This window comes from Gastrolobium bilobum, unplaced genomic scaffold (assembly GCF_033153095.1).
Source record: "Gastrolobium bilobum isolate Gb01-03AN ecotype WA unplaced genomic scaffold, APGP_CSIRO_Gbil_v1 utg17219, whole genome shotgun sequence".
NCBI lineage: Eukaryota > Viridiplantae > Streptophyta > Magnoliopsida > Fabales > Fabaceae > Gastrolobium > Gastrolobium bilobum.
This window is the reverse complement of record NW_026897120.1, coordinates 184,687-206,915: the sequence shown is the minus strand read 5'-3', so window position 1 is coordinate 206,915 and position 22,229 is coordinate 184,687. Positions and strand designations below refer to the sequence as shown.

At 35.2% G+C, this 22,229-nt stretch overlaps 2 protein-coding genes across 2 annotated transcripts; one reads left to right on the top strand and one right to left on the bottom strand.

The window, feature by feature from the left end:
• Positions 1 to 267: 267 nt before the first annotated feature.
• Positions 268 to 3,850, top strand: LOC133304323 (fasciclin-like arabinogalactan protein 15). The gene is made up of 3 exons (XM_061504334.1): positions 268 to 1,659; positions 3,151 to 3,271; positions 3,501 to 3,850. The coding sequence occupies exons 1-2, from the start codon at positions 372 to 374 to the stop codon at positions 3,222 to 3,224; spliced, it is 1,362 nt and encodes a 453-aa protein (XP_061360318.1). The 5' UTR covers positions 268 to 371; the 3' UTR covers positions 3,225 to 3,271; positions 3,501 to 3,850.
• A 335-nt stretch (positions 3,851 to 4,185) lies between these two features.
• On the bottom strand, positions 4,186 to 7,108 carry LOC133304335 (protein STRICTOSIDINE SYNTHASE-LIKE 3-like). Its single transcript, XM_061504351.1, has 4 exons — positions 6,780 to 7,108; positions 5,855 to 6,136; positions 4,934 to 5,101; positions 4,186 to 4,588 (listed from the first exon to the last, which is right to left on the bottom strand). Exons 1-4 carry the CDS (start codon positions 7,106 to 7,108, stop codon positions 4,186 to 4,188), a joined length of 1,182 nt encoding a protein of 393 aa, XP_061360335.1.
• Between the last annotated feature and the right edge of the window lie 15,121 nt (positions 7,109 to 22,229).

Below are 22,229 nucleotides of genomic sequence, written 5' to 3'. Positions count from 1 at the left end.
ATAAGTGTAACTGTGTGTTTATTATTATATTTGTTATATCACTATATAAGTTATGTTATCTCATTTTATATAAGATAAATAATTTTTTTACACAAATAAAAGCTCTTTTTTCTCTCTTCTTTTATCTGTAATTTCCACTTATACTTATATATTTCTATAATATGAGATAACTTTTTTTCTACTACATAAAAAAAATATATCGCTTCTTATATACCCAGCAAACAAAAACAAAACAAAAGGGAACCCCACATGAAAAAAAAAAAAAAAAAAAAAGTAATTGGACACAACACAAGACATGTGTGCTGTATGAAGTACTCTCAAGTCAAGTGTTGATTCCATTTCACGGCATTCTCTGTATCTCTGAAGTCGCCATGGATTGCCACATCTATGGCGTTCTTCTTCTTCTTCTTTTCCTCTTCTCAAGTTCCAAATTGCGGGTCTCTTCATCTTCTTCGTCACAGACGGGTCAGATTAACTCCAATTCAATTCTAGTGGCTCTTCTGGACTCGCATTACACGGAACTCACTGAGCTCGTTGAAAAGGCCATGCTTTTGCAAACACTAGAAGACACCGTCGCTACCCACAACATCACCATCTTCGCCCCAACGAATGAAGCCCTTGAACGCAATCTCGACCCTGATTTCAAGCGCTTCCTTCTCGAACCCGGTAACCTTAACTCCCTCCAAACATTGCTCTTGTTCCACATCATCCCCACCCGAATCGGATCCCAAAACCCTCCCGGGTCAACCCGACACCTCACACTCTCTAACCACCACCTCGTTAACAACGTCACCACCACCGCAGAATGGACCGTCCACCGGGCCAAGGTGACCCACCCGGATGTCACGACCCGACCCGACGGAATCATCCACGGAATCGACCGCCTCCTGGTCCCTCGCGCCGTCGAGGACGACTTCAACCGCCGGAGGAGCCTCCGCTCAATCACCGCCGTCAAACCGGAGGGTGCGCCGGAGGTTGACCCGAGAACGAACAAACTAAAAAAACCATCACCGCCGGCGAAACTCGGTGCGCCTCCGGCGCTTCCGATCTACGACGCGATGGCTCCAGGTCCATCGCTGGCTCCGGCGCCGGCTCCAGGACCAGGCGGGCCACACCACCACTTCAACGGCGAGGCGCAGGTGAAGGATTTCATCCAGACGCTGCTCCATTACGGTGGATACAACGAAATGGCTGATATTCTGGTGAATCTGACGTCGTTGGCCACCGAGATGGGTCGGTTGGTATCGGAGGGTTACTTGCTGACCGTTCTAGCTCCGAACGACGAGGCTATGGCGAAGTTAACGACGGACCAGTTGAGCGAACCGGGTGCGCCGGAACAGATAATGTACTACCATCTGATACCGGAGTACCAGACCGAAGAGAGCATGTATAATGCGGTTCGAAGGTTCGGGAAGGTTCGGTATGATACCTTGCGGTTGCCGCATAAGGTGGTGGCTCAGGAGGCTGATGGGTCCGTTAAATTCGGGCAGGGAGACGGGTCGGCTTATTTGTTCGACCCGGATATCTATACGGATGGGCGGATCTCGGTGCAGGGAATTGATGGGGTTCTGTTTCCTCTGGAGGAAGAGGTAGCAGATCGGGTCAAACCCGTTACCAGGACGGGTCAACCCGCTAAAGTCGTGGTCAAGCACAGAAGAGGTTCGTTGCTCTTTTCTTCACTCTTGCTTTTGTTATTTGTGTTTTTTTTTATTTTTTTATTTTTTTCTCCAAGAAAAAAGTTGAGGAGATGATAGTGATGTGTTTGGCTGGGTTGATTTTCTGTTAATAGGAATTACATTACATCTTTGTTTTTTATTTTTGGGTTCAGATAGTAAGAGGAAGAGTTAAGAGTGTGTTCAATGTGACCTTGGCTTCTTTTTGGGGGCAGAAAATGATATGAAGTGTGTTGAGTAATAGATATGCAGTAGTCTCTTCAATTGGGCGTTTGGAATATGTCTATATTTGTAAATGTTAAGTACCAGGACAGGAGTGAGTTGTTGACGTTGATGAATGAGGATTATTATTTCTAGAGAATATGAATTGCTTCACATTATGATCCAAGTATTATGTTATTTTGCTTGTTATGACTATCAATATTGTGCCATTTTTTTTGTTTTTTTGCCTTACACTTTCTATTGGAAATTTTCATGTGTCAAGTGAAGTTTCTGAAAATAAGTTGAGGTTCTTTAGTATTGTCTGGGTTTACACAAGGAAAAGGGAGAGAAAACCAGGGTTTTTTTATGTTATTTGGGGAAGAGGGAGGGAAGGGGTGGGTGAATGGTATGAGAATTTCCTGAATTGCTTTTGATGTGACCTTTTTAGAGTAATAAAATAGAGTAAACACCCTTTTTGGTCCCTGGCAATATCTACGAAATCCTTTTTAGTCCCTGGCAATAAAAAAAGACCAAATTGGTCCCTAAAATTATGAAAAAAGGGCCACATTAGTCCTTGTATCAACTCCTCCGTCATTAACGTGGCCCTTTTTACATACTGATAGAGACCAATTTGGTCCTTTTTTATTGCCAGGGACTAAAAAGGATTTCGTAGATATTGCCAGGGACCAAAAAGGGTGTTTACTCAATAAAATATAGCTGGTGCTCATAATGAAATTTGTGGTATGTTTTTTTATTTTCTTCTCACCGGTTGAGGTTAATCCATTATCTTGCATATAGTAACCAGAAATAAATATTTATGCGATATTCTCCTAGTTATAAAATTTAGCTTCCTAAAACGTTCAGTATTTCTCATGAAAATTGAGTACTTCAAAGATTGCTACTTTGTGTGGATAAAAATAGGCCAACCAAATGGTAAGTGTAATGATCGACAAAATTAGCTTGCCCGGCTATTCAATCTCCAACTAGAATAATCTTATGTTAATTTCCATGTGTGGACTATTTATTAATTTATATATTTCCTCTTGAGCAAAAAGCTTGAGAGCTCAACCATCGTTGTCTCCAACCTTAGAATATCAAAATGTATGTCATCTAGTAAAATGATTCTTTTTTCTATTTGGAATTTACATATATTTCTTTTCACCACATGCTAATCTACATAAACCAGATGTTTATCTAAGGTTTGGTTGGTGCTTTCTTTCTTTTTTTAAATATTTCAGTGATACTTTATAACTGATTATATGAATGTCACTTGCAGGAAAATTGCTGGAAGCAGCGTGCTCGATGCTTGAAACCTTTGGACAGCATTCTAAATTCGCCTCTTGTCAATGAAGAAGCCCACATCGTTTATTTTTGGCTAGAAAGATTCCTGAAGAAAAGTAAGATTATAATTTCTTATGTCATCTTACTGGATCACTAGCTAATTAATCGGATTTCATTTAGTGGAGTAAATGACTGCATAAATAATAATGTATTTTTTTTGTATTTGTGCATGACAACTTATCTGTTTCTCTTGTTTATTATTTGCCTAATTGCTATTATACTGAATTTTTAGCTTGATTTCCTTCTATATGTATTTACATACTGCTTGCGCATGCTTTGATGCAGATGCACAGAAACCTCAAAAGATGTAAAAAGTCAAATATGAAGGCCATCTTACTTGAATGGATGATAGCCAGCTACTATGGGTGTGATTTTGCCACATTTTTGTTTTGCTCTTTTTCTTTTCTCCATTGTTTTCTTTGCATGCGTTTGGTCCTGGACAAAAGCGCAATAGCTTCTCTAGTCTACTCGTCATAACAGTATAGTGCATATATGTATTTAGATTCAATTACTATTGCTACTCCAATTTCAAAGGTGGTTGTGCTGGTAGAATCGAAAGGTTGTGTAACCAGGTATGGAACCTTTCTGCTGGACATGTGCCAATTCAATAAGTAATTTTGCTTAAGAAATGTAAACATCATAATAAAATGATTCTTTACTGAACTATGACATCCCTGGCCAGGCAACTAAACTTTTTCTCAGGTTCAGTTTACCCTTTCTTTCTTTTTCAGTAGAATGTCCTTTATATGTTTGTGCCAGTAAGTAGCCCTTGCATGTTTTTCTTATCCTACAAAATGAAATACTGTAGTTATTTTCATCGTATTAAATAACTGCTTGTCAAGAAGAAAGAGTAGTTAAAGAGACCCCAAGCTTTGAATGAGCATAAATAAGATTTATGAGGATTATAACAAGAAGGAAGTGACTTGCCTTGAGTGGCTGCTATGGGCAGAATCTAATTTTTTTTTTGGCTTCATGTCAAGTTGTAAACCGCAATAAGAGGCATCAGAACACTTCCCATCCAGAGTTTACCATCCTTTTCCTCCACTTCACTAACTGCTTTAACAACTTTTCCCTCACTGTCCTCCAATATCTGCAGAAGTTTACCTTCAGGGCTATACTTAACAACTACTGCATGAAACCTGCCTCCAATTTGAATCAGGTATTGAATCCTTGTTGGAATAGGTAGCTTGAGTATAACTTTTCTCATCTTTGGGTAGAGAGCATTAAGGTAACTGTACATATACCTTCTACAATGGATAGCCACCCAAAAGTCACCATTTCCGTTGACTCTCACATTGTCGGGGAAACCAGGTAGGATTGCTAAGATCTCTGAAGTCCCAGCTTTATCTCCTTTTAGCCAGTACTTGCGTAACCTATAGAATAAGATACATTATCAAGAGAGTAGTTTTATGAACAACATTAGCATGAGTTCCAGAAAAGGGCTTGTAGCCAAACTAGAAAGATTTACTGGCATTGTTTAATTGATATTTGCCAACAACAATAGCCAAAACAATAAACCGAATTAGTATAGTTTCCAAAGTAGAAAGATCTAGTAGTGTTGGACCATAGGTAAATAAGAATTCGGGCAATGAGATCCTTCATCAAGCAGACTCTTGCACTACACTTGGCTCACATGTAGAAAAGACTCTCCGCAAAGGGACTTAAATACATTAAAAATAAAATAAAATAGAAAAGGGTTATGTGATTATTCTACCCACCTTCCAACAGCCCCTTCAGAAAAGACCAAAAAGGAACCATCTTTGCTTAAGGAAATGCCATTTGGAAATTGAACGTTCCTCACAAGAACAGTGGTTTCCTTAGTGACACGGTTGTATTTCAAAACCCTGCCACTACCCTCACCAGAGAATACCAGCTGAATGAAATTCCTGCATGCAGAATTATGTCAGAACCAACAAACCAAGCCAGGATAAGAATACAAGATCAGTATTCCAGAATTCTAAGCTAAAGATCTTTTAAGACAATTTTTTTATATACCAGAGGCCTAATGACTGCACTATTTTGATGAATAATAGGTTTATTCCCATCAACCAAGAATGCCATGCAAACAAAGAGCTTGTTTAAGCACAAACGCTAGAGATATAGGAGTTATTACTAAATCAGAACTGCACCACGGGAGTCACTATATCTGCTCAAGTACTTGTTCCAGTTGAAATATTGGCCACTATAACACATTTGTTGGAAATAAAATTCAAGTGTGAGGGGGAAGTCTCACATTGGTTTGTTTAGCCCATTAGTTAAAGTGTCATTCAAAGGATTTTGGGTTCCCCATACCATTCCAACAACATACATTTTACACAAACAACGTACCATTTTTCTTCACTGCATCTCTTGTGGAAAGAGAAAGAACCATATAACTCACTCACTCTAGACATTGGTTTCATTTCAGTTGTCTTTATGGCAGTCACCAACCAACCCGCATGTCACCATTGTATTAACAGGTTGTAATAAATTTCCCTTCATTCTAAGAGTACACAGCATAGCAAAATAAGGAGGCTTAACATTCCAAAGTAAGTAAGTGGCAACCCCAGCTTTAGTTTATAACTTCTCATACATTCAAAATGATGACAATATTAAGAGGTGCAGTATCAACATGTAAAAGATGAATGACTTAAGCCTACCTTCTTTGATATTTAGTGCTGCTATCTGTAAAATAAATGTTCCCCTCTGTATCAATGTCTACATCATTAGTAAATCTCAAGGCCACCCCTTCAGCCTCAGTTGCAAGAGATGTTGCTAAACCACCCTGAGGCCCCACCTTCATCAGCCCAAAATATGCATCTGCGATGTATAAATCACCAGTTTTCTTGTCAAATCTGAGTCCCAAAGGCCTTCCACAGATGTGCTCAGTCTCGACATAACTAGGTGGTGATGCAGATGCCTTAGGATTACATAGTTCTGACCTGTGTTGAGAAAAAATATACACTAAATATCATCATGTGATGTTGCATATGTATATAGCTACAATACAGATGAAGTCAGAAGTCAACACGAAATAATCATTAGTTTTCTCACATTCAAACATTTCCCATTATAATAGCAGAATAATATTTCTGCAATTACGGCAGATAAATTATCTGTATTTACTCTCAAAACGACGTCGTTTTGAGATTGAAAAATTAAATAATCGTAATTATAAAGACTATAATAATCCTGAAATAAATTAAAATTACAAAAACACCATGATTTTCGCCTCAAAACGACATCGTATTAGGCTTACTACAGATAACTTACTGCAGAAAAAGCAAACCTTATAATAATGCTATAATCATAATTAGATTTTATCTTCCATCCGTTTCATTTTTCATTTCTACTAGTCATAGCCTGGAACTACGTGTAGTACATTAATACTGAAGATGTCTTGAGTGGTGACAAATGAGCATAATCTTAGCACTAAGTTGGTACTAGAACATAGTAAGTTTTAGCCATATAAATCTCCTACTAAGCTTGCACTATTAAGATATAACTATATTCATAGCACAAATTAAATCATAAAGTATTTAGCAGTTAAGTTGGTAAAGGGAGGAAAATGAAGAGAAGTGTGACCTGTTGGGGGAGGTGTATGCAAAATCAGTCCAAGATTGTCCATTCCAAAACAAAATCCTTCCATCAGCGACACCAGTGTAAGGGCCACGACCAAGAGGATCAAAGGCAATGCTTTCTGGTCCTTGTACTTGGTTCACAAACATGAGCTCCGATTTTTGCAACAAATTGTCTTTGTCTCGTTCTGTAGGAACCTCAGACCATGAGGGCAAGTCGACTTTGTGCACCTTAAAATCAGGAAAGCCCGCTATGGGGCTGTGCTCGAAGGGGTCTAACCCACAGTACAGAGCAAACGTGAGGAACACAATGGAAAGTCCTCCAAACAGCGTCATATATGGCATAAATAAGGAGAGAGTAAAGGAAGACTTCAAACCTCAAAGTTTGAGGAGAAGGGTCTGTGAACATTAAAATGTTAAGCACAAAAAACTAAGCTTTGGATTATTTAGTCTCGAGTTTGAAAGGTGGGTAGGTGAGCCACTTATAACGTGTGTGTTTTAATTTACGTTTGAAATCCCAAAATCATGATTTGGTAATGCTCATATTGTTGGTGATACTCGAGAGGTAGCTTTCGGTGCATTTAAGGTCAACGGTCATGTAAGTAGATGAGGTGGAGTTTGGACTCGAAGATAAGACAGAGTAAGGATTGGTAAGTGCAACCATTACCATCTACACGTGACTGAGAGTTCTTGCAGTTGCAGGGTGCTACAAGAACGAATCAACAAATAGATGAATGAATCTGAATCAATAGACAAGGGTTTTACTTTCTTGATCATGCTCCCGATTATGAGAAAAGTTTGGCAAACTTAGTTGAATTTTATTATAACTTTGCTATGCCATCATTATGTAATCAAATTTTTATCTGTATCTTCGTTACGGCATTAAATTAAAATTGTTTAAAATTGTTTCACGGAAATATGTTTATCATATTATATGAGATAATTTTACGACAAAAAAAGGGTGAGACTTGTTTTTTTTCTTTCCTCTCTCTTTTTCTTAGTAGGTTCCACCTACTTTTTCATGAGTTGCATGATAAAAAATATATTTTCCAAAAATATATTAAAATTCTTCGGCAAGTCGTCTATCTTGAAATTAACCAAAAAGTGTTGTTGATTTCAGGGTCGCATCCAACCTAAAGGAGATGGAAATTGATCATTTCATGTGAAAAAAAAATGACATGATTATGTGGGAACATCATAATCATACAAAGGTAAATCAATGTTTATAATTTTGTAACTATATATTTCAATATTTTTTTCTTTCTTTCTTTATTACTATTTATCCACCTTTGTATGATTATGATTTTTCACATGATCAATGTATATATATATTTTCACATGCATCAAGATCCAAAGGAAATAGCCAAGGCACTACTACTTCGCAGTGGGGAGACCAAAGGAGCATTAATTACAGTCTTGGATGAAGTTTTTTTTATATCATCATCTGCATGTATTTTTTATGTAAATTTTATATTTATCTTCTTTTTATATTCAATGACAAAGTTTGATAGCACTATACCTATTTCCTACTATACCCATAAGATAAATGGGCCATGAATAAGTCTTCTTAAAGACCTGGCTTAACCAGCCCAAATGTCAAACGATAAGAAAATAGAATCTTCATGACAAGCAACCCAATTTGAATGATTTTGGGATTGCCCCTAATACAATAGCCTTCAAGTTATGGGAGCAATCCCAATGCCCAAACTAATATTCTCTTCAGAGGATAGATATACCTCCTAGAGAGAGCTTCTACTTAAAGGCACTTCTCTTGGTTAAGGACATCCTATCCAAACTTGGCAAATGGCAAGTGAGAAAGGAGACACCATAATCCCAAGTCCTCCCCAAGATTTGCTTTTAGTAACCTTATCCCACCTTACCTTACAAGGGAAAGTTTATGGGAATCATTTGCTCCCTTCCGGAGGAAGTTTCTATTCACCCCATCAATGAAGTAACTTATTCTCATTGGAAGAAGAGACACAGAGATGTGGTAAGAAGGGATGACAGAAAGGATAGAATAAATAAATGAGGGTCATCCTTCTAGTTGAGTACAAAAATATTCCCTCAAATCTTTGACCCTCTAGTGCACTTTGTCCACAATACTATCAAAAATTCTTTAGGTATATTTAGTCTTGAAATCACACACCCCAAGCATTTCCCATTACTGCCCCTATGGTTAATAATACCAAGAATCTGATTCTGGTCATTCCTGAATTCATGAGATATAACGTTTTTTTTAGCAAAATACATTCTAGATTTAGCAATCAGGATTCGTCATCAGCACGAAATAGGTATAATAAGTAGGTACGGTGTTTGCTACTCTCGATCATGTCGCGCAAAGTAACCTTTGGCACATTTATCACTAATAAAAAATAAAAATTCTTCAAGGCAAAGATGAAAATATAGAAGGAGAGGGGATTCATTCCATTGCCTAAGCCCACAAGAGGGAACAATGGGATCAATTCAACTATCATCCAGAATAACTTTATTGGAGACACCAGTAATACAATTCATGACAAGTTGAAACCAGTATTGCAATTCATGACAAGTTCTATCCAGTTCTTTTTTTTAAAAAACAAAAAACAAAAACTAATGACATCTTCTATGCTCAATAGAATCTGATGTCTTCAATGATGAATGTTAGTTGCATATAATTTTTTTTATTTTTATGTAACTCATCATTCTCATTATCACGTTCCATTTTTTTTTTCTCCCTTTTTTCCATGTCATCAACTATATAGCACGGACATGGTCTTTTTCTGAAAATTTGTGTGAGACATGCGGTCAACATTTGGGGACACGCGATCAACTCTAGGACACGTTCTGACACGTTTTTCCGACACGCGGTCAACTTTTTCGGACACGCGGTCAATACTCGGACACGTTTTTTTTTTTTTAATTTTTAAATCTTAATTTTATTTTGTTAACTAAATATAAAAGAAATAATTTATAAATTAATTTTTTTCTGTTATGAAATTTGACATGAAAAATTAACAAAGTACGAAAAATTATTTATATTTATATTTATGTTATGAAATTTAAATATTTGATTGATTATATGACTTATTATATGACTTATTATGTACTCTTATATGTATTAAATATAAATTATATTATATATATTAAAATTTTTATTTAATATCAAAACATGTCCCAACATATCAAAATATGACATTTTTTAGAATTAACGTGTCGGCGTGTCGTGTCCCGTGTCCGTGTTCGTGCATCGCAGGTAGAGGTGGCAAAGTGGGCGGCCAGCCCCGCCCCACCCCGCCATCAACCCGCCAAAAAATGAGCCAGCCCGCCCCGCTTTTGAAAGTGGGCTAAAAAACTCAGCCCGCCCCGCCCCGTTTGGCGGGTTGGTCCGCTTGCCCGAGCCTATTTTACTCTGACCCGCCTTGACCCACCTATGCCCGCCATAAACCCGCCAAAAAATGAGCCCGTCCCGCCCCGCTTTTCAGATGGGTTGAATAACTCAGTCCGCCCTACCCCGTTTGACGGGTTGGGCGGGTTGACCCGCCGAGCCGAGTCTGTTTTGCCACCATTAACAATTATACATTAATATCAATTGTATTTTATTCGCCAGAAAATTTTAATTATTATATTTTAAACAAGCATCTTACCTAAAAGCTAAAATTAATATTTCTCTAATTAATATTATTACTAAAAATTTAATTAGGATGGAAGAATTTTGTTACTAAAGGAAATTTTCCCGTCACTAAATAGATTAGCGACGACATTAACTGTAATATTTAAAAAAAAAAGTACAAAAAAAAAAAAACGCTCACGTTTGCAACGCATGGGCTGCGCTTGCAACGTGAATCCTCCAAGGAAGAAAGCGCACAATGAAGCGCTGATTAGCATATATATATGTTTACATATATATGTTAATAATAATAATAATAAATAATAGTAATAATAAAGAAATAAGTAATTAAATATTAAAATAAATAAATAAAATAATAAAAAAACAAAAAAAACAATATAATAAAAATAAAATAAAATAAAATAACATAGTAGTAAATAAATATTAAAAAGTAAATATTATAAGTATTCAATAAACAATATTGTTATTTGTATTATAATAATTTAACTAAAAGTAAATAACACAAAAAAGTATAACATTGTATATATATAAGTCATCTATTATATGCAATAAAAGATTACGTGATATATAATACCAATATTACTTTATTATAAAACTATAACAATATTATAGTTATCCTTATATACACCAAATAAAATAAAATAAAAGTACAATAAGGACTAATCTAGAAGAGGCAACGTGGAAGATGAGATAGATGTAATAAGATTCTTAATGAATGCTTTTGTTAAAGGATAGTTAGATTTGAAAGAAGTTAGTTAATTTGATTAGAATCTAAATATATGTAATGATGAGCTAAGTCAAAAAGGAGTCAATTTGATTGCCTATATATATATATATATATATATATATATATATATATATATATATATGAAAGTGGGGTTGTTAACTGACGAAGGGAAAAATAGAGTATCAGAGGTAGAAAGGGAGAGACAGTAGCGAAAGAGAAGAGAAGGAAAAAAAGAAAAAGAAGGAAGAAAGGTAATATTGAGAGATAAAAACTTTCTCTCATTTTCTCTTTTCACTATTCTTTTGAAAATTTTAACGGTACTATTATTTTGTCAAATTCCTTTCTTGAATTTCCTTTCTACTTGATTTTACTCATATCTTTAGCTTTATTATTAATTAGTCCTAAGATCTTATTTTTTTTAAATAGTTGATTACTGATTGACGAGTTATTTGGTACCAAATAAATATTAAAAGAATGTGTAATTTTAACTGTAAGATACTGCTGTGAACTGATTCATAAAATTTGGGATTAGATAGTTAAAGGGTAAGGGACGCCTTATCATGGTTTGAGCTCCGCCATACAGAACTTTTCACATGCAGGAGACCCACATAAATTAGGTATTTAAATAGCTTCAGTTAAATATTATACAGTGTAGTGTTTATTATTATTCTACTGCTGTTTCATTTTTCTATTAATTGAGAGAATGATATTTTTTGTTACTACAGCTGGAAATGGTTATAGTTAAAAAAAAAAAGGAACCTCAATATTACTGAGAAATTTTCTCATGTTTTATTTGTGTTGCTAACCTTTTCAGAAAATCATAATGCCTAGCCTAAGCTTGTCAGGTGAAGGATGGAGTATCAATCTGTACTCTTACGATGATCGTATGGAATTCTATATTATAGTAGGAAATCAAGGAGCTGCTGCAATATTCTATGCTGAAAGTGTGGAGACCTACACCTATAGACTAGATTAGGATAAGACCCATGTATTGTATAATTATGTGATGTAAGATACAAATAAAGTGATGTAATATATAGTAGGATGTAGGACCAGTGTAAAATATTTCCAGTATGTACTTGACTCAATGATATGTATAAAGTGATGTTAGTAGATATTTGTTTAAGTTTCCTTTTTAATTTTCTTATCGTCAATATTAAAATTTAAAGAAATCATGTAATATCCCTTATAAGAGTTAATATTAAGGGATGTTACATTTTATGGTATCAGAGCGCAATTCAGGTAAATAAAGGACCTAAACTATTATAGTTGTTGGATATATTGTCAAAGATTATGCATATTTTGAATTATTTTAATGAGCCTGATCAACTCACTATCATAAACTAATATATGTAGATCTATGACAGATACAAGGCAGATATCTTCAACTTCTGAACCAGAAGTTAACCCAGTAATAGATGCTTTTACCCGAGTGGCAGAAGCTCTGAGAGAACAGAATGTAACTAATCAGCAAATTATTCAGGAGTTGAGGGAGGACCGTGTAACCAGAAATCACGCCCATAATTCTGAAAGTGAAAGTGGACCTAGAACTGCAAATACTCAGGGAGGACTTAATTCTGATTATAAAGGACTCACTGAATTCCGTAAGAATAAACCTTCCACTTTTCGTGGAGATTATAACCATGAGGCAGCCATGGAATGGATGAAAGAACTTGAGAAAATATTCCTGGTAATGGACTGTCCTAATACTCATCGTGCAAACTTTGCCACATACTTATTGATTGGTGAAGCAGAACATTGGTGGACAAATACCAAAAGATATTTCCAAAGCCAAGGAACAAAGATTACTTGGACAATCTTTAAAGATGCCTTTTTGGAAAAATACTTTCCTCAAAGTGTAAGAAACAGAAAAGAAATAGAATTCCTTGAACTGAAACAAGAAAATATGACTGTTGGGGAATATGTGGCAAAATTTGAAGAACTATCGAGATATTCTAATTATATACAAAACCAACCTAATGAAGAATGGTTGACAAGTGACAACTAAATTTGAATCTGGATTAAAACCTGAACTAAAAAGTATGATAGTAGGACATCAAATCAGAAATTTTTCATCGTTAATAAACAGGTGCAGAGACATTAAAGCAAGCATGAAGGAAGCTGAGGAGGGAAGAGAGAAAGATAGAGTTTCAAGTCGGAGAAAGAACGATGACAACAATAGAGGGAGGTTTTCACGGGCACAAAACTTAGGAAATAACTTTGCTAACAACAGAGGAAGGAAGAATACAGGTCAGATGAATCCTCAGATTCAGGTATTTCCAAAATGTAAAAAGAATCATACTGGAGAGTACTTAGCAGGAAGAGATGTATGCTTTAAGTGTGGAAAGCCTGGACATATGTTGAGGCAGAGTCCTCAGAAATCAAGGTTAGAATTCATCAACCCAATCTGCAACAAGAGGAAGAGTTTTCACTATTAGTGGTAAGCGACTCAAGCTTCAAATTTGGTTCAAGGTACTGGTATAATACAAGATTCTCTTATAACTATACTGTTTGATTCTGGGGCTACTCATTATTTCATATCCTTATCTTCTGCTCAAACGTTAAAATTACCAATTTCCATTTTACGTTATTATCTTGAAATCTTTCTTCCTACTGGAGAAAGGATAACCACTTCTCAAGTATATAGAAATTGTCATTTTCAACTCGAAGGAAAATTGTTTGAGATAGATTTAGTTTGTTTGCCTATGACTGATATAGATGTGATTCTTGGTATGAATTGGTTGTCTGCGAATTGTGTGGTCATTGATTGTCATAATAAAAATATAATTTTCACAAAAGAGTCAGAATTTCCCAGTGAATCTTTATTCTTGTCAACTTCCCAACTTAGGAAGAGTTTGTTAGATGAAGCACAAGGATATGTTCTCTTTAATCTTTCAAAAGCAAAGGCTAAACCTGATGCAACCAATATCCCTATTGTCTCTGAATACTCAGAGGTTTTTCCGGATGAAATTCCAGGTTTACCCCCAAACAGAGAAATTGAATTCTCCATTGACCTAATACCTGGAGTAGGGCCAATTTCTATTGCACCCTATAGGATGTCTCCTGTAGAGCTTGTTGAACTAAAAAAACAATTAGAGGAACTTTTATCAAAACAGTTCATCAGACCAAGTGTGTCACCTTGGGGAGCACCAGTGCTCTTTGTCAAGAAAAAGGATGGAAGTATGAGATTGTGTGTGGATTATAGGCAATTAAATAAAGTCACCATTAAAAATAAATACCCTTTGCCTAGGATAGATGGCCTTCTAGACCAGTTGAGAGGAGCCACGATGTTTTCTAAAATAGATTTGAGGTCAGGATATCACCATATTAGGATTAAGACTGAAGATATTCCAAAAACAGCCTTTAGGACTAGGTATGGACATTATGAGTATCTAGTGATGCCTTTTGGATTGACAAATGCTCCAGCAGTATTTATGGATTATATGAATAGAATTTTTAGACCTTACCTAGATCAATTTGTAGTGGTGTTTATAGATGATATTTTAATATATTCCAGGAATAAAAAGGAGCATCAGGAGCATTTAAGGATAATATTACAAATTTTGAAAGATAAGCAATTGTATGCCAAACTTTCAAAATGTGAATTCTGGATGGAAGAAGTTAAGTTCTTAGGGCATGTTATTTCAAAAGAAAGAGTGACAGTTGATCCTAGTAAAATTGAGGCCGTAATACACTGGGAGAGACCTAAGACTATCACTGAGATCAGGAGTTTCTTTGGATTGGTGGGATATTATAGAAGATTTATTAAGAGATTTTCACAATTAGTATTACCTTTAACTAGGTTGACTAGAAAGGGAATCCCTTTTGTTTGGACACAAGAATGTGAAGATTGTTTTCAAGATTTGAAGAATAAGCTAACATCTGCACCAATTTTAATAATCCCTGATCCTTTAGGAAAATTTGAGGTTTACAGTGATGCATCTAGAAAGGGTTTAGGATGTGTATTAATGCAAGAAAGGAAAGTTGTAGCTTATGCATCAAGACAATTGAGACCTTATGAGGAAAATTATCTAACTCATGATTTAGAATTAGCTGCAGTAGTTTTTGCCCTTAAGATTTGGAGGCATTATTTGTATGGAGTCAAATTTGAAGTTTTTAGTGATCACAAGAGTCTTAAATATTTGTTTGATCAAAAAGAGTTGAATATGTGGCAAAGAAGATGGGTGGAATTTTTGAAAGATTATGATTTTGAACTCAAATACCATCCAGGAAAAGCAAATGTGGTGGCTGATGCCTTAAGCAGAAAATCTCTTCATGTGTCATATTTAATGATCAAAGAAATGGAGTTATTAGAAAAATTTCGGGACATGAGATCATCTGTAACTGTGTTGCCTCGAAGTTTAGGTATTAGTGAAATAGAGATTGAAAATGAGTTAGTAGATAAAATTAGAGAAGCTCAACAGGAGGATTCCAAATTAGAAAAAAATTTAGAGCAGGAAGGATTTACTAAAGAGGGAGATTGGTTTGGTAAAATTTCAAGGAAGAATTGTTGTACCTAAGAAGGAAGAATTAATAAGAGAAGTTTTGAATGAGGCACATAGTAGTAAGTTCCCAATTCACCCTGGTTCCACCAAAATATATCAAGATTTGAAAAAGATATTTTGGTGGCAAGGAATGAAAAAGGATATTGCTGAGTATGTTTCAAAATGTCTAGTTTGTCAAAAAGTAAAAATTGAACATCAAAAGCCTTCAAGATTACTTCAACCATTAGACATACCAGAGTGGAAATGGGAGGTATAGCTACTAATTTTGTGATGGGTTTACCAAGAACCTAAGAGGGGTATGATGCAATCTGGGTAATCATTGATCGATTAACCAAATATGCTCATTTTCTACCAATTAGGGCTCAATATTCTATTGAGAGATTAGCCCAACTATATATAAAAGAAATTGTCAAACTTCATGGTGTACCTCTAAGTATTATGTCAGATAAAGACCCTAGATTTACTTCTAGATTTTGGGGATGCTCACAGCAAGCCTTTGGAACTAAGTTGAGACTTAGTACAACGTATCATCCTCAAACTGATGGTCAAACTGAGAGAACCATTCAAACTTTAGAGGATATGCTGAGAGCTTGCATCCTCGAACAAGGAGGTAGTTGGAGTAGATACCTGCCATTAATAGAGTTTTCTTATAATAATAGTTATCACTCTAGTATTGGAATGGCTCCATATGAGGCACTCTATGGAAGAAAGTGTAGATCTCCCGTGTGTTGGTATGAAAAAGGGGAAAAACAGTTATTGGGACCGAAATTAGTCCAAGAAATCTCGAGACAAATTCAGATGATAAAGGAAAACCTTGAAAAGGCACAAAGCAGACAGAAAAATTATCCTGATAACAGGCGAAAACTTTTATCTTTTGAAGAGGGAGAACATGTCTTTCTTAAAATTTCTCCTACCACAAGTATAGGCAGAACCCTCAAAGTTAGGAAATTGAGTCCTAGGTATATTGGTCTGTTTCAAATACTCCGAAAAATAGGGCAAGTTGCTTACCAATTTTCTCTTCCACCTCATCTTTCCAATCTACACAATGTCTTTCATGTTTCTCAGCTTAGAAAATATGTCCCAGATCTCTCTTATGTTCTTAATATAGACTCAGTACAAGTTAAAGAGAATCTGACTATTAAAACCAGACCAATTCAAATCCTTGATAAAAATATAAAGCAACTGAGAAATAAAGTGATTCCATTAATCAAAGTATTATAGGCAGGACTTTCACCACATGAAGTGACGTGGGAAAAAGAAGAAGAATTACGACAGAATTATCCATAATTTTTCTTAATAGATATGTCAAAATTTTGAGGACAAAATTTTAATTAGAAGAGGAGAAATGTAATACTTAAAAAAAAAAAAACGTTCACGCTTGCAGCGCATGGGTTGCCCTTGCAGCGTGAACCCTCCAAGGAAGAAAGCGCACAATGAAGCGCTGATTAGCATATATATATATATAGGGATTTGCATTTGTCATTTAATATGACACAACAAATTTTTCTACACACACAACACTTTTTTAAGAAAAAAGAAAAAAAATTATGGCACGCAAAACGAATCTCTATAACATTACACAATCATTTTTCCTACAACATAACTCTTTTAAAACCCATATATATATATATGTTAATAATAATAATAATAATAATAAATAATAATAGTAATAATAAACAAATAAGTAATTAAATATTAAAAAAACCATATAATAAAAATAAAATAACATAGTAGTAAATAAATATTAAAAAGTAGATATTATAGGTATTACATAAATTGGGTATTAAATAGCTTCAGTTAAATATTATACAGTGTAGTGTTTATTATTATTCTACTGCTGTTTCATTTTTCTATTAATTAAGAGAATGATATTTTCTGTTACTACAGCTGGAAATGGTTATAGTTAAAAAAGGAACCTCAATATTACTGAGAAATTTTCTCATGTTTTATTTGTGTTGCTAACCTTTCAAGAAAATCATAATGCCTAGCCTAAGCTTGTCAGGTGAAGGATGGAGTATCAATCTTTACTCTTACGATGATCGTATGGAATTCTATATTGTAGTAAGAAATCAAGGAGCTGCTGCAATATTCTATGCTGAAAGTGTGGAGTCCTACACCTATAGACTAGATTAGGATAAGACTCATGTATTGTATAATTATGTGATGTAAGATACAAATAAAGTTATGTAATACATAGTAGGATGTAGGACCAGCGTAAAATATTTCCAGTATGTACTTGACTCAATGATATGTATATAGTACATGTTTGTTTAAGTTTCCTCTTTAATTTTCTTATCGTCAATATTAAAATTTAAAGAAATCATGTAATATCCCTTATAAGAGTTAATGTTAAGGGATGTTACATTAAGGATGAATAATAATTCGCCTGGCAAGTCAGGAATGGAACGATGAATCAATCCTTATTATAAATGAAATTTTGAACGAAACATATCCATTTTTATTATAGATGATAAACATTCTATCACTATCGGAGACAAAAATATTAAGCTCCTTAATATAGGTGGATAAATTCGTCCCTGAAATATATTTTTTTGTCTCTACTTTACGCATAATACAAGTAATTCATCTCTATTAGTAACAAAAGTTATCTGTCTCTATTAATCCATATCTATTAGTGACATATTTTTTGTCTCTATTAGTGATAAATATTTTCTTTCCCAGTTCATGACGAATGTTTTCCGTCCTTGTCCGTGACATTTGTTTTTCCTTTGTTAGGGACAAATATTTCTGTATGAGTTAGAACCATTATTTTTCTGATTTTTTTTCTCTCTCTAATGGAGAAGGATATTTTCATTGCAAAATATTTCACTAACATTTGAAATTTTCTAAAATAAATTACATTCAAAATGTATTTATTTATTTTTATCTAAACCTGATATTAATTATCATCCAATATTCCTACAATAAATCCAAATAATAGAAAATATGAAGTAGTTAATACTGAAATGAAAATTAAGTACCAAATTAAATCAAACCACTATAATTCAATAAGTCTTAACATGAATTCATGGAAAATAACAAATATATGAAATAACAAGTAATGTTCACACATGAAAACCAGAGAAGAAAACATATCTCCTATAAACTATCTGATAAACCCTTGGTTTACCATATTTTTAGGCTAATTTATACAAGAATTACATAGTGAGTTGCATGGAAATTAGGGTTTTACATTATAAAATCATAAAGATTGGATTTCTAGCTAACATGTTGTAATCTTGCTTATTTTGAAGGTATTTCGACATAAAAGAATGCTTAATGGAGCAAAGGAATTAAAGGAGATGTTTGAATACAAAAGAAAATCCAAAGAAAGCAAGTTTCAAGCAATTCAGAGGCTAATGAAGCGCGCTTAACAGCTCTACATCGCGTTAAAGCACGCTAATGAAGCAAAACAGTCAAAATCCACTGGAGGAGCGCGCTTTAACACGCTACAAAGCGCCAAAACGTGCTAGGAACAACAAATTTACTCGCGTAGAGCATGCTTTAAAGGGCTACTGGGCTCTAAACCGCTCTCAGGTAGATAGAATTAACCTATGAAGAAAGCTTAAGCGCTCTGATGAGCGCTAAACGCGCTGATACGTCAAGCTCAGTGTAAGAACCCGCACCGCTAATTAATGAAATTAATTAGATAATTATGAGATAATTCCATAATTGACCCTAATAATTATTATGAGGCTTTAATAATTATTGTAAGTGAGTAATAATGCTGAAAATCTCTTTTCTGACGAAAAGCGCAGATACCGGTTCTGCTAGTCGGTATAAATGCGTACTGATAAAGTATCCCGAAAAATTATAATAAGTGCATGAATATTCCTTGAATAATATGTAGGACTTGAAAAACAACTTTCAAGTTAAAATAATGAGAGCTGGTATCAAAAACTAATACTGGCTATGAAAAGCGCGTACCAGAAAGGTGCTCCGAAAAATAAAATAAAAATATGATAATTCTTGTAAAATTGAGTAGGTTAAGAATCCAAAGTTTAGGATTAAAATGCTAAGCATAGCAATTAAAGATAATACTGTGTGATTTCATTTAAGTGGGCTATATATATGGCCCACTGGCACAAAACCCTAGGTGCCACTATTTTCCTACGTGAAGGGAGGTTGATCAGCTTCTTCTCAACACTGCCTTTGCCTTCTTGCTCCATTTCTGGAGCCAAGTTGTCATCTTTTGCATTGATCCTTCTCTACTTCTTGTAAACACTTGGTTGGGTGAGGGTGAGCTTTGTGAGTGAAAAGGTCAGCCATTTTCTAAGTTTGGGGACTGTCTTGGAGCACCTTGAGGGCTGACCTCTTGGTTGAGTGTTGAAGGGCTTTGTTCCTTGCTTGTGAGGCTTCAAGGAGCAACCTTGGTAAAGAGAGAACCTTGGTGGTGTGTCATTTTCGTTTTTCTATGAAGTCAGAACCTTGGAGACTGTTTGTGAGCTCCAAGAGCCTTCTTTTCTGAGTTGTGAAGCCTTGGGTATGTTCTTGAATCTTTGATCATGAGTTTTATGTTTAAAGGTGGTGTCTTTGCATGTAATGAGCTAAAGATGATAACCTAACGTTGGGTAATGCTTAACACACTAGAAATGCATGTTTAAGCTTCTGTAATCGGTAAAAGTTGGACCTTTGGTTTGGATTTTCGCGAAATGCAGAATCTGGGTTCTGTCGCGAAATATCCGGATATTTCGTTGTGAATATTCGGATATTGATATCCGGATATGGGGATCTGAATATCCGGATATTGGAAGAGAGATATCCGGATATTGATATCCGGATATGCCCCCGACGAATATTCGGATATTCTGGGTTGGCGAGAAACAGTAGCTTACTGTTCATCCAGAACTGATGTTTGGGGTTTGTGGACCCTAGATTGGCTAAGTTGAACCTCTGTAATAATTAACTAAGTCAGAATCAAGTGATTAAGGGTTTGTGGCTTTGTGAGAAGCCTTAAGACGTAAAACGTAAAAGAGAAGTGTTGTCTTTATACATAAGCGTAGGTGCTTTGGTTGTTGATGATGAATTATGATACAAACAGATTGTGATTGTGCTGTTTGTGGGCCTTGAGCTTGTGTGGACTCTTGGATTGGATAGCTAGCTTGGAAGGTAAGCTTTCGTGTCCTCGGATTAGTCTGTTGTTTGTTCTACTGACCTCCATGGGAGGGTGGTTTATATGCACGGTATGCTTTTATGAAAGATGAAATATGCATTAATATATGCCTGAGATGTATTAAGTTAATTGTTGACTACTTGCACAATCAGACAGCGACTATGGTGTGTAAGACATGTAGTGTATGAAAGTGATGTTGTCACTTACACGATCAGACAGCGACTCTGGTGTGTAAGGCATAAGACTGCGACTCTTATGTTAGATGGGTCGCAGTCGTGCATAATCCCTATCCTGTTCCCTGGCCAGTTGAACCGCATTTACATACATCACATGATTAATGAGTTATAGTATTTAGCTCGTTGAGCAAGAGATTATACTGTCATGATATATATGCCTTAACATGAACATGCATTGAAATTAGTGGTTTTGAACTTATATTATACTTGTAAGTGAGCTTGGGGCGGAAGAGTCCTTGAGGACCCCTTGTCTTACTGAGATTTCTTGTTTAGAGATCTCACCCCACGTTTGGGGACGCTTATTTCAGGTTCAGGTAATTTGGGGGCTGATGCCTCTGGCGGCAGGAAGCCTGAGCTTATTTGATGATATTACTGTTTATATGCTGGCATGACTGGATTTGGATGTTGCTTATGTTTTCCGCCTTTATATTATATTGTTGCTATGTTGAGACTTATTGGGCCTTGTTGCCTTATTTGGGTGAGCATGGGAGTTGTCCATGCCACTATATTGTTAATACTTTTAGCTTGAGTTGTATAAACTGCTAGTTGGTCCGGTCTACGTGTTGTAGTTCTGTGACTAGAGACATATATCCGTTATTTTAATTAATGAGGTATTTCAGTTAGTCGTCTTTTGCAATTTACATACAAGCATGGTTTTATTTAAATGATTAATTAAGCAAGTTGGTATTGATAATGACGTCATAAATGAAAAGAAAAAGATATTCCGCAATTTTAATTAAACGCAGCTTAATACGATGATATGATAACATTATCGGATATATACGGAGTGTTACGCTCAGGCCCATATTAGATTCTATATCTTAATTAAAATATGCACGAAGATTTCATGGAGATTTAAAGGGGAATTAAAAGATATAATTTGATAGTTATAAATAAAGGGCCTTGTGACAAAGAAAGGGGAGCTTTTGGGGACGAATCGAAGAGAAAAATTCTACTCTGGAGTATTGAAGATTCAAGACAACATCACATCAATGAAGTTTTGGGGAATTATTTTCTTTCCATTTTTTTTATTTCAATATGCTAGGCTAAGTTTTTATGTAGTTAGGGGAAGATGAAACCCAATTGAATTTTTATGTTATGAATTAAATTATCTCTGAATTCTTCTCTTTTATATTTGAATGAATTTATTTGTTTTAAATGCTTTCTATGAGTTTGCTCCTTATAGATTGATTTAGGAGAATTGTATGGCAATAGGGATGTTGATGCATGAACCCTAATTTGATAAATTCATCATAATCCTTGTGATCT

Coding starts and splice junctions, on each gene's coding strand:
- LOC133304323 (XM_061504334.1), top strand. CDS start 372: ATGGATTGCCACATCTATGGCGTTCTTCTTCTTCTTCTTTTCCTCTTC. Junction 1,660..3,150: donor CGTGGTCAAGCACAGAAGAG/GTTCGTTGCTCT, acceptor TGTCACTTGCAG/GAAAATTGCTGGAAGCAGCG.
- LOC133304335 (XM_061504351.1), bottom strand. CDS start 7,108: ATGACGCTGTTTGGAGGACTTTCCATTGTGTTCCTCACGTTTGCTCTG. Junction 6,137..6,779: donor GCATACACCTCCCCCAACAG/GTCACACTTCTC, acceptor TTCTCAACACAG/GTCAGAACTATGTAATCCTA. Junction 5,102..5,854: donor AGCACTAAATATCAAAGAAG/GTAGGCTTAAGT, acceptor TTCTGCATGCAG/GAATTTCATTCAGCTGGTAT.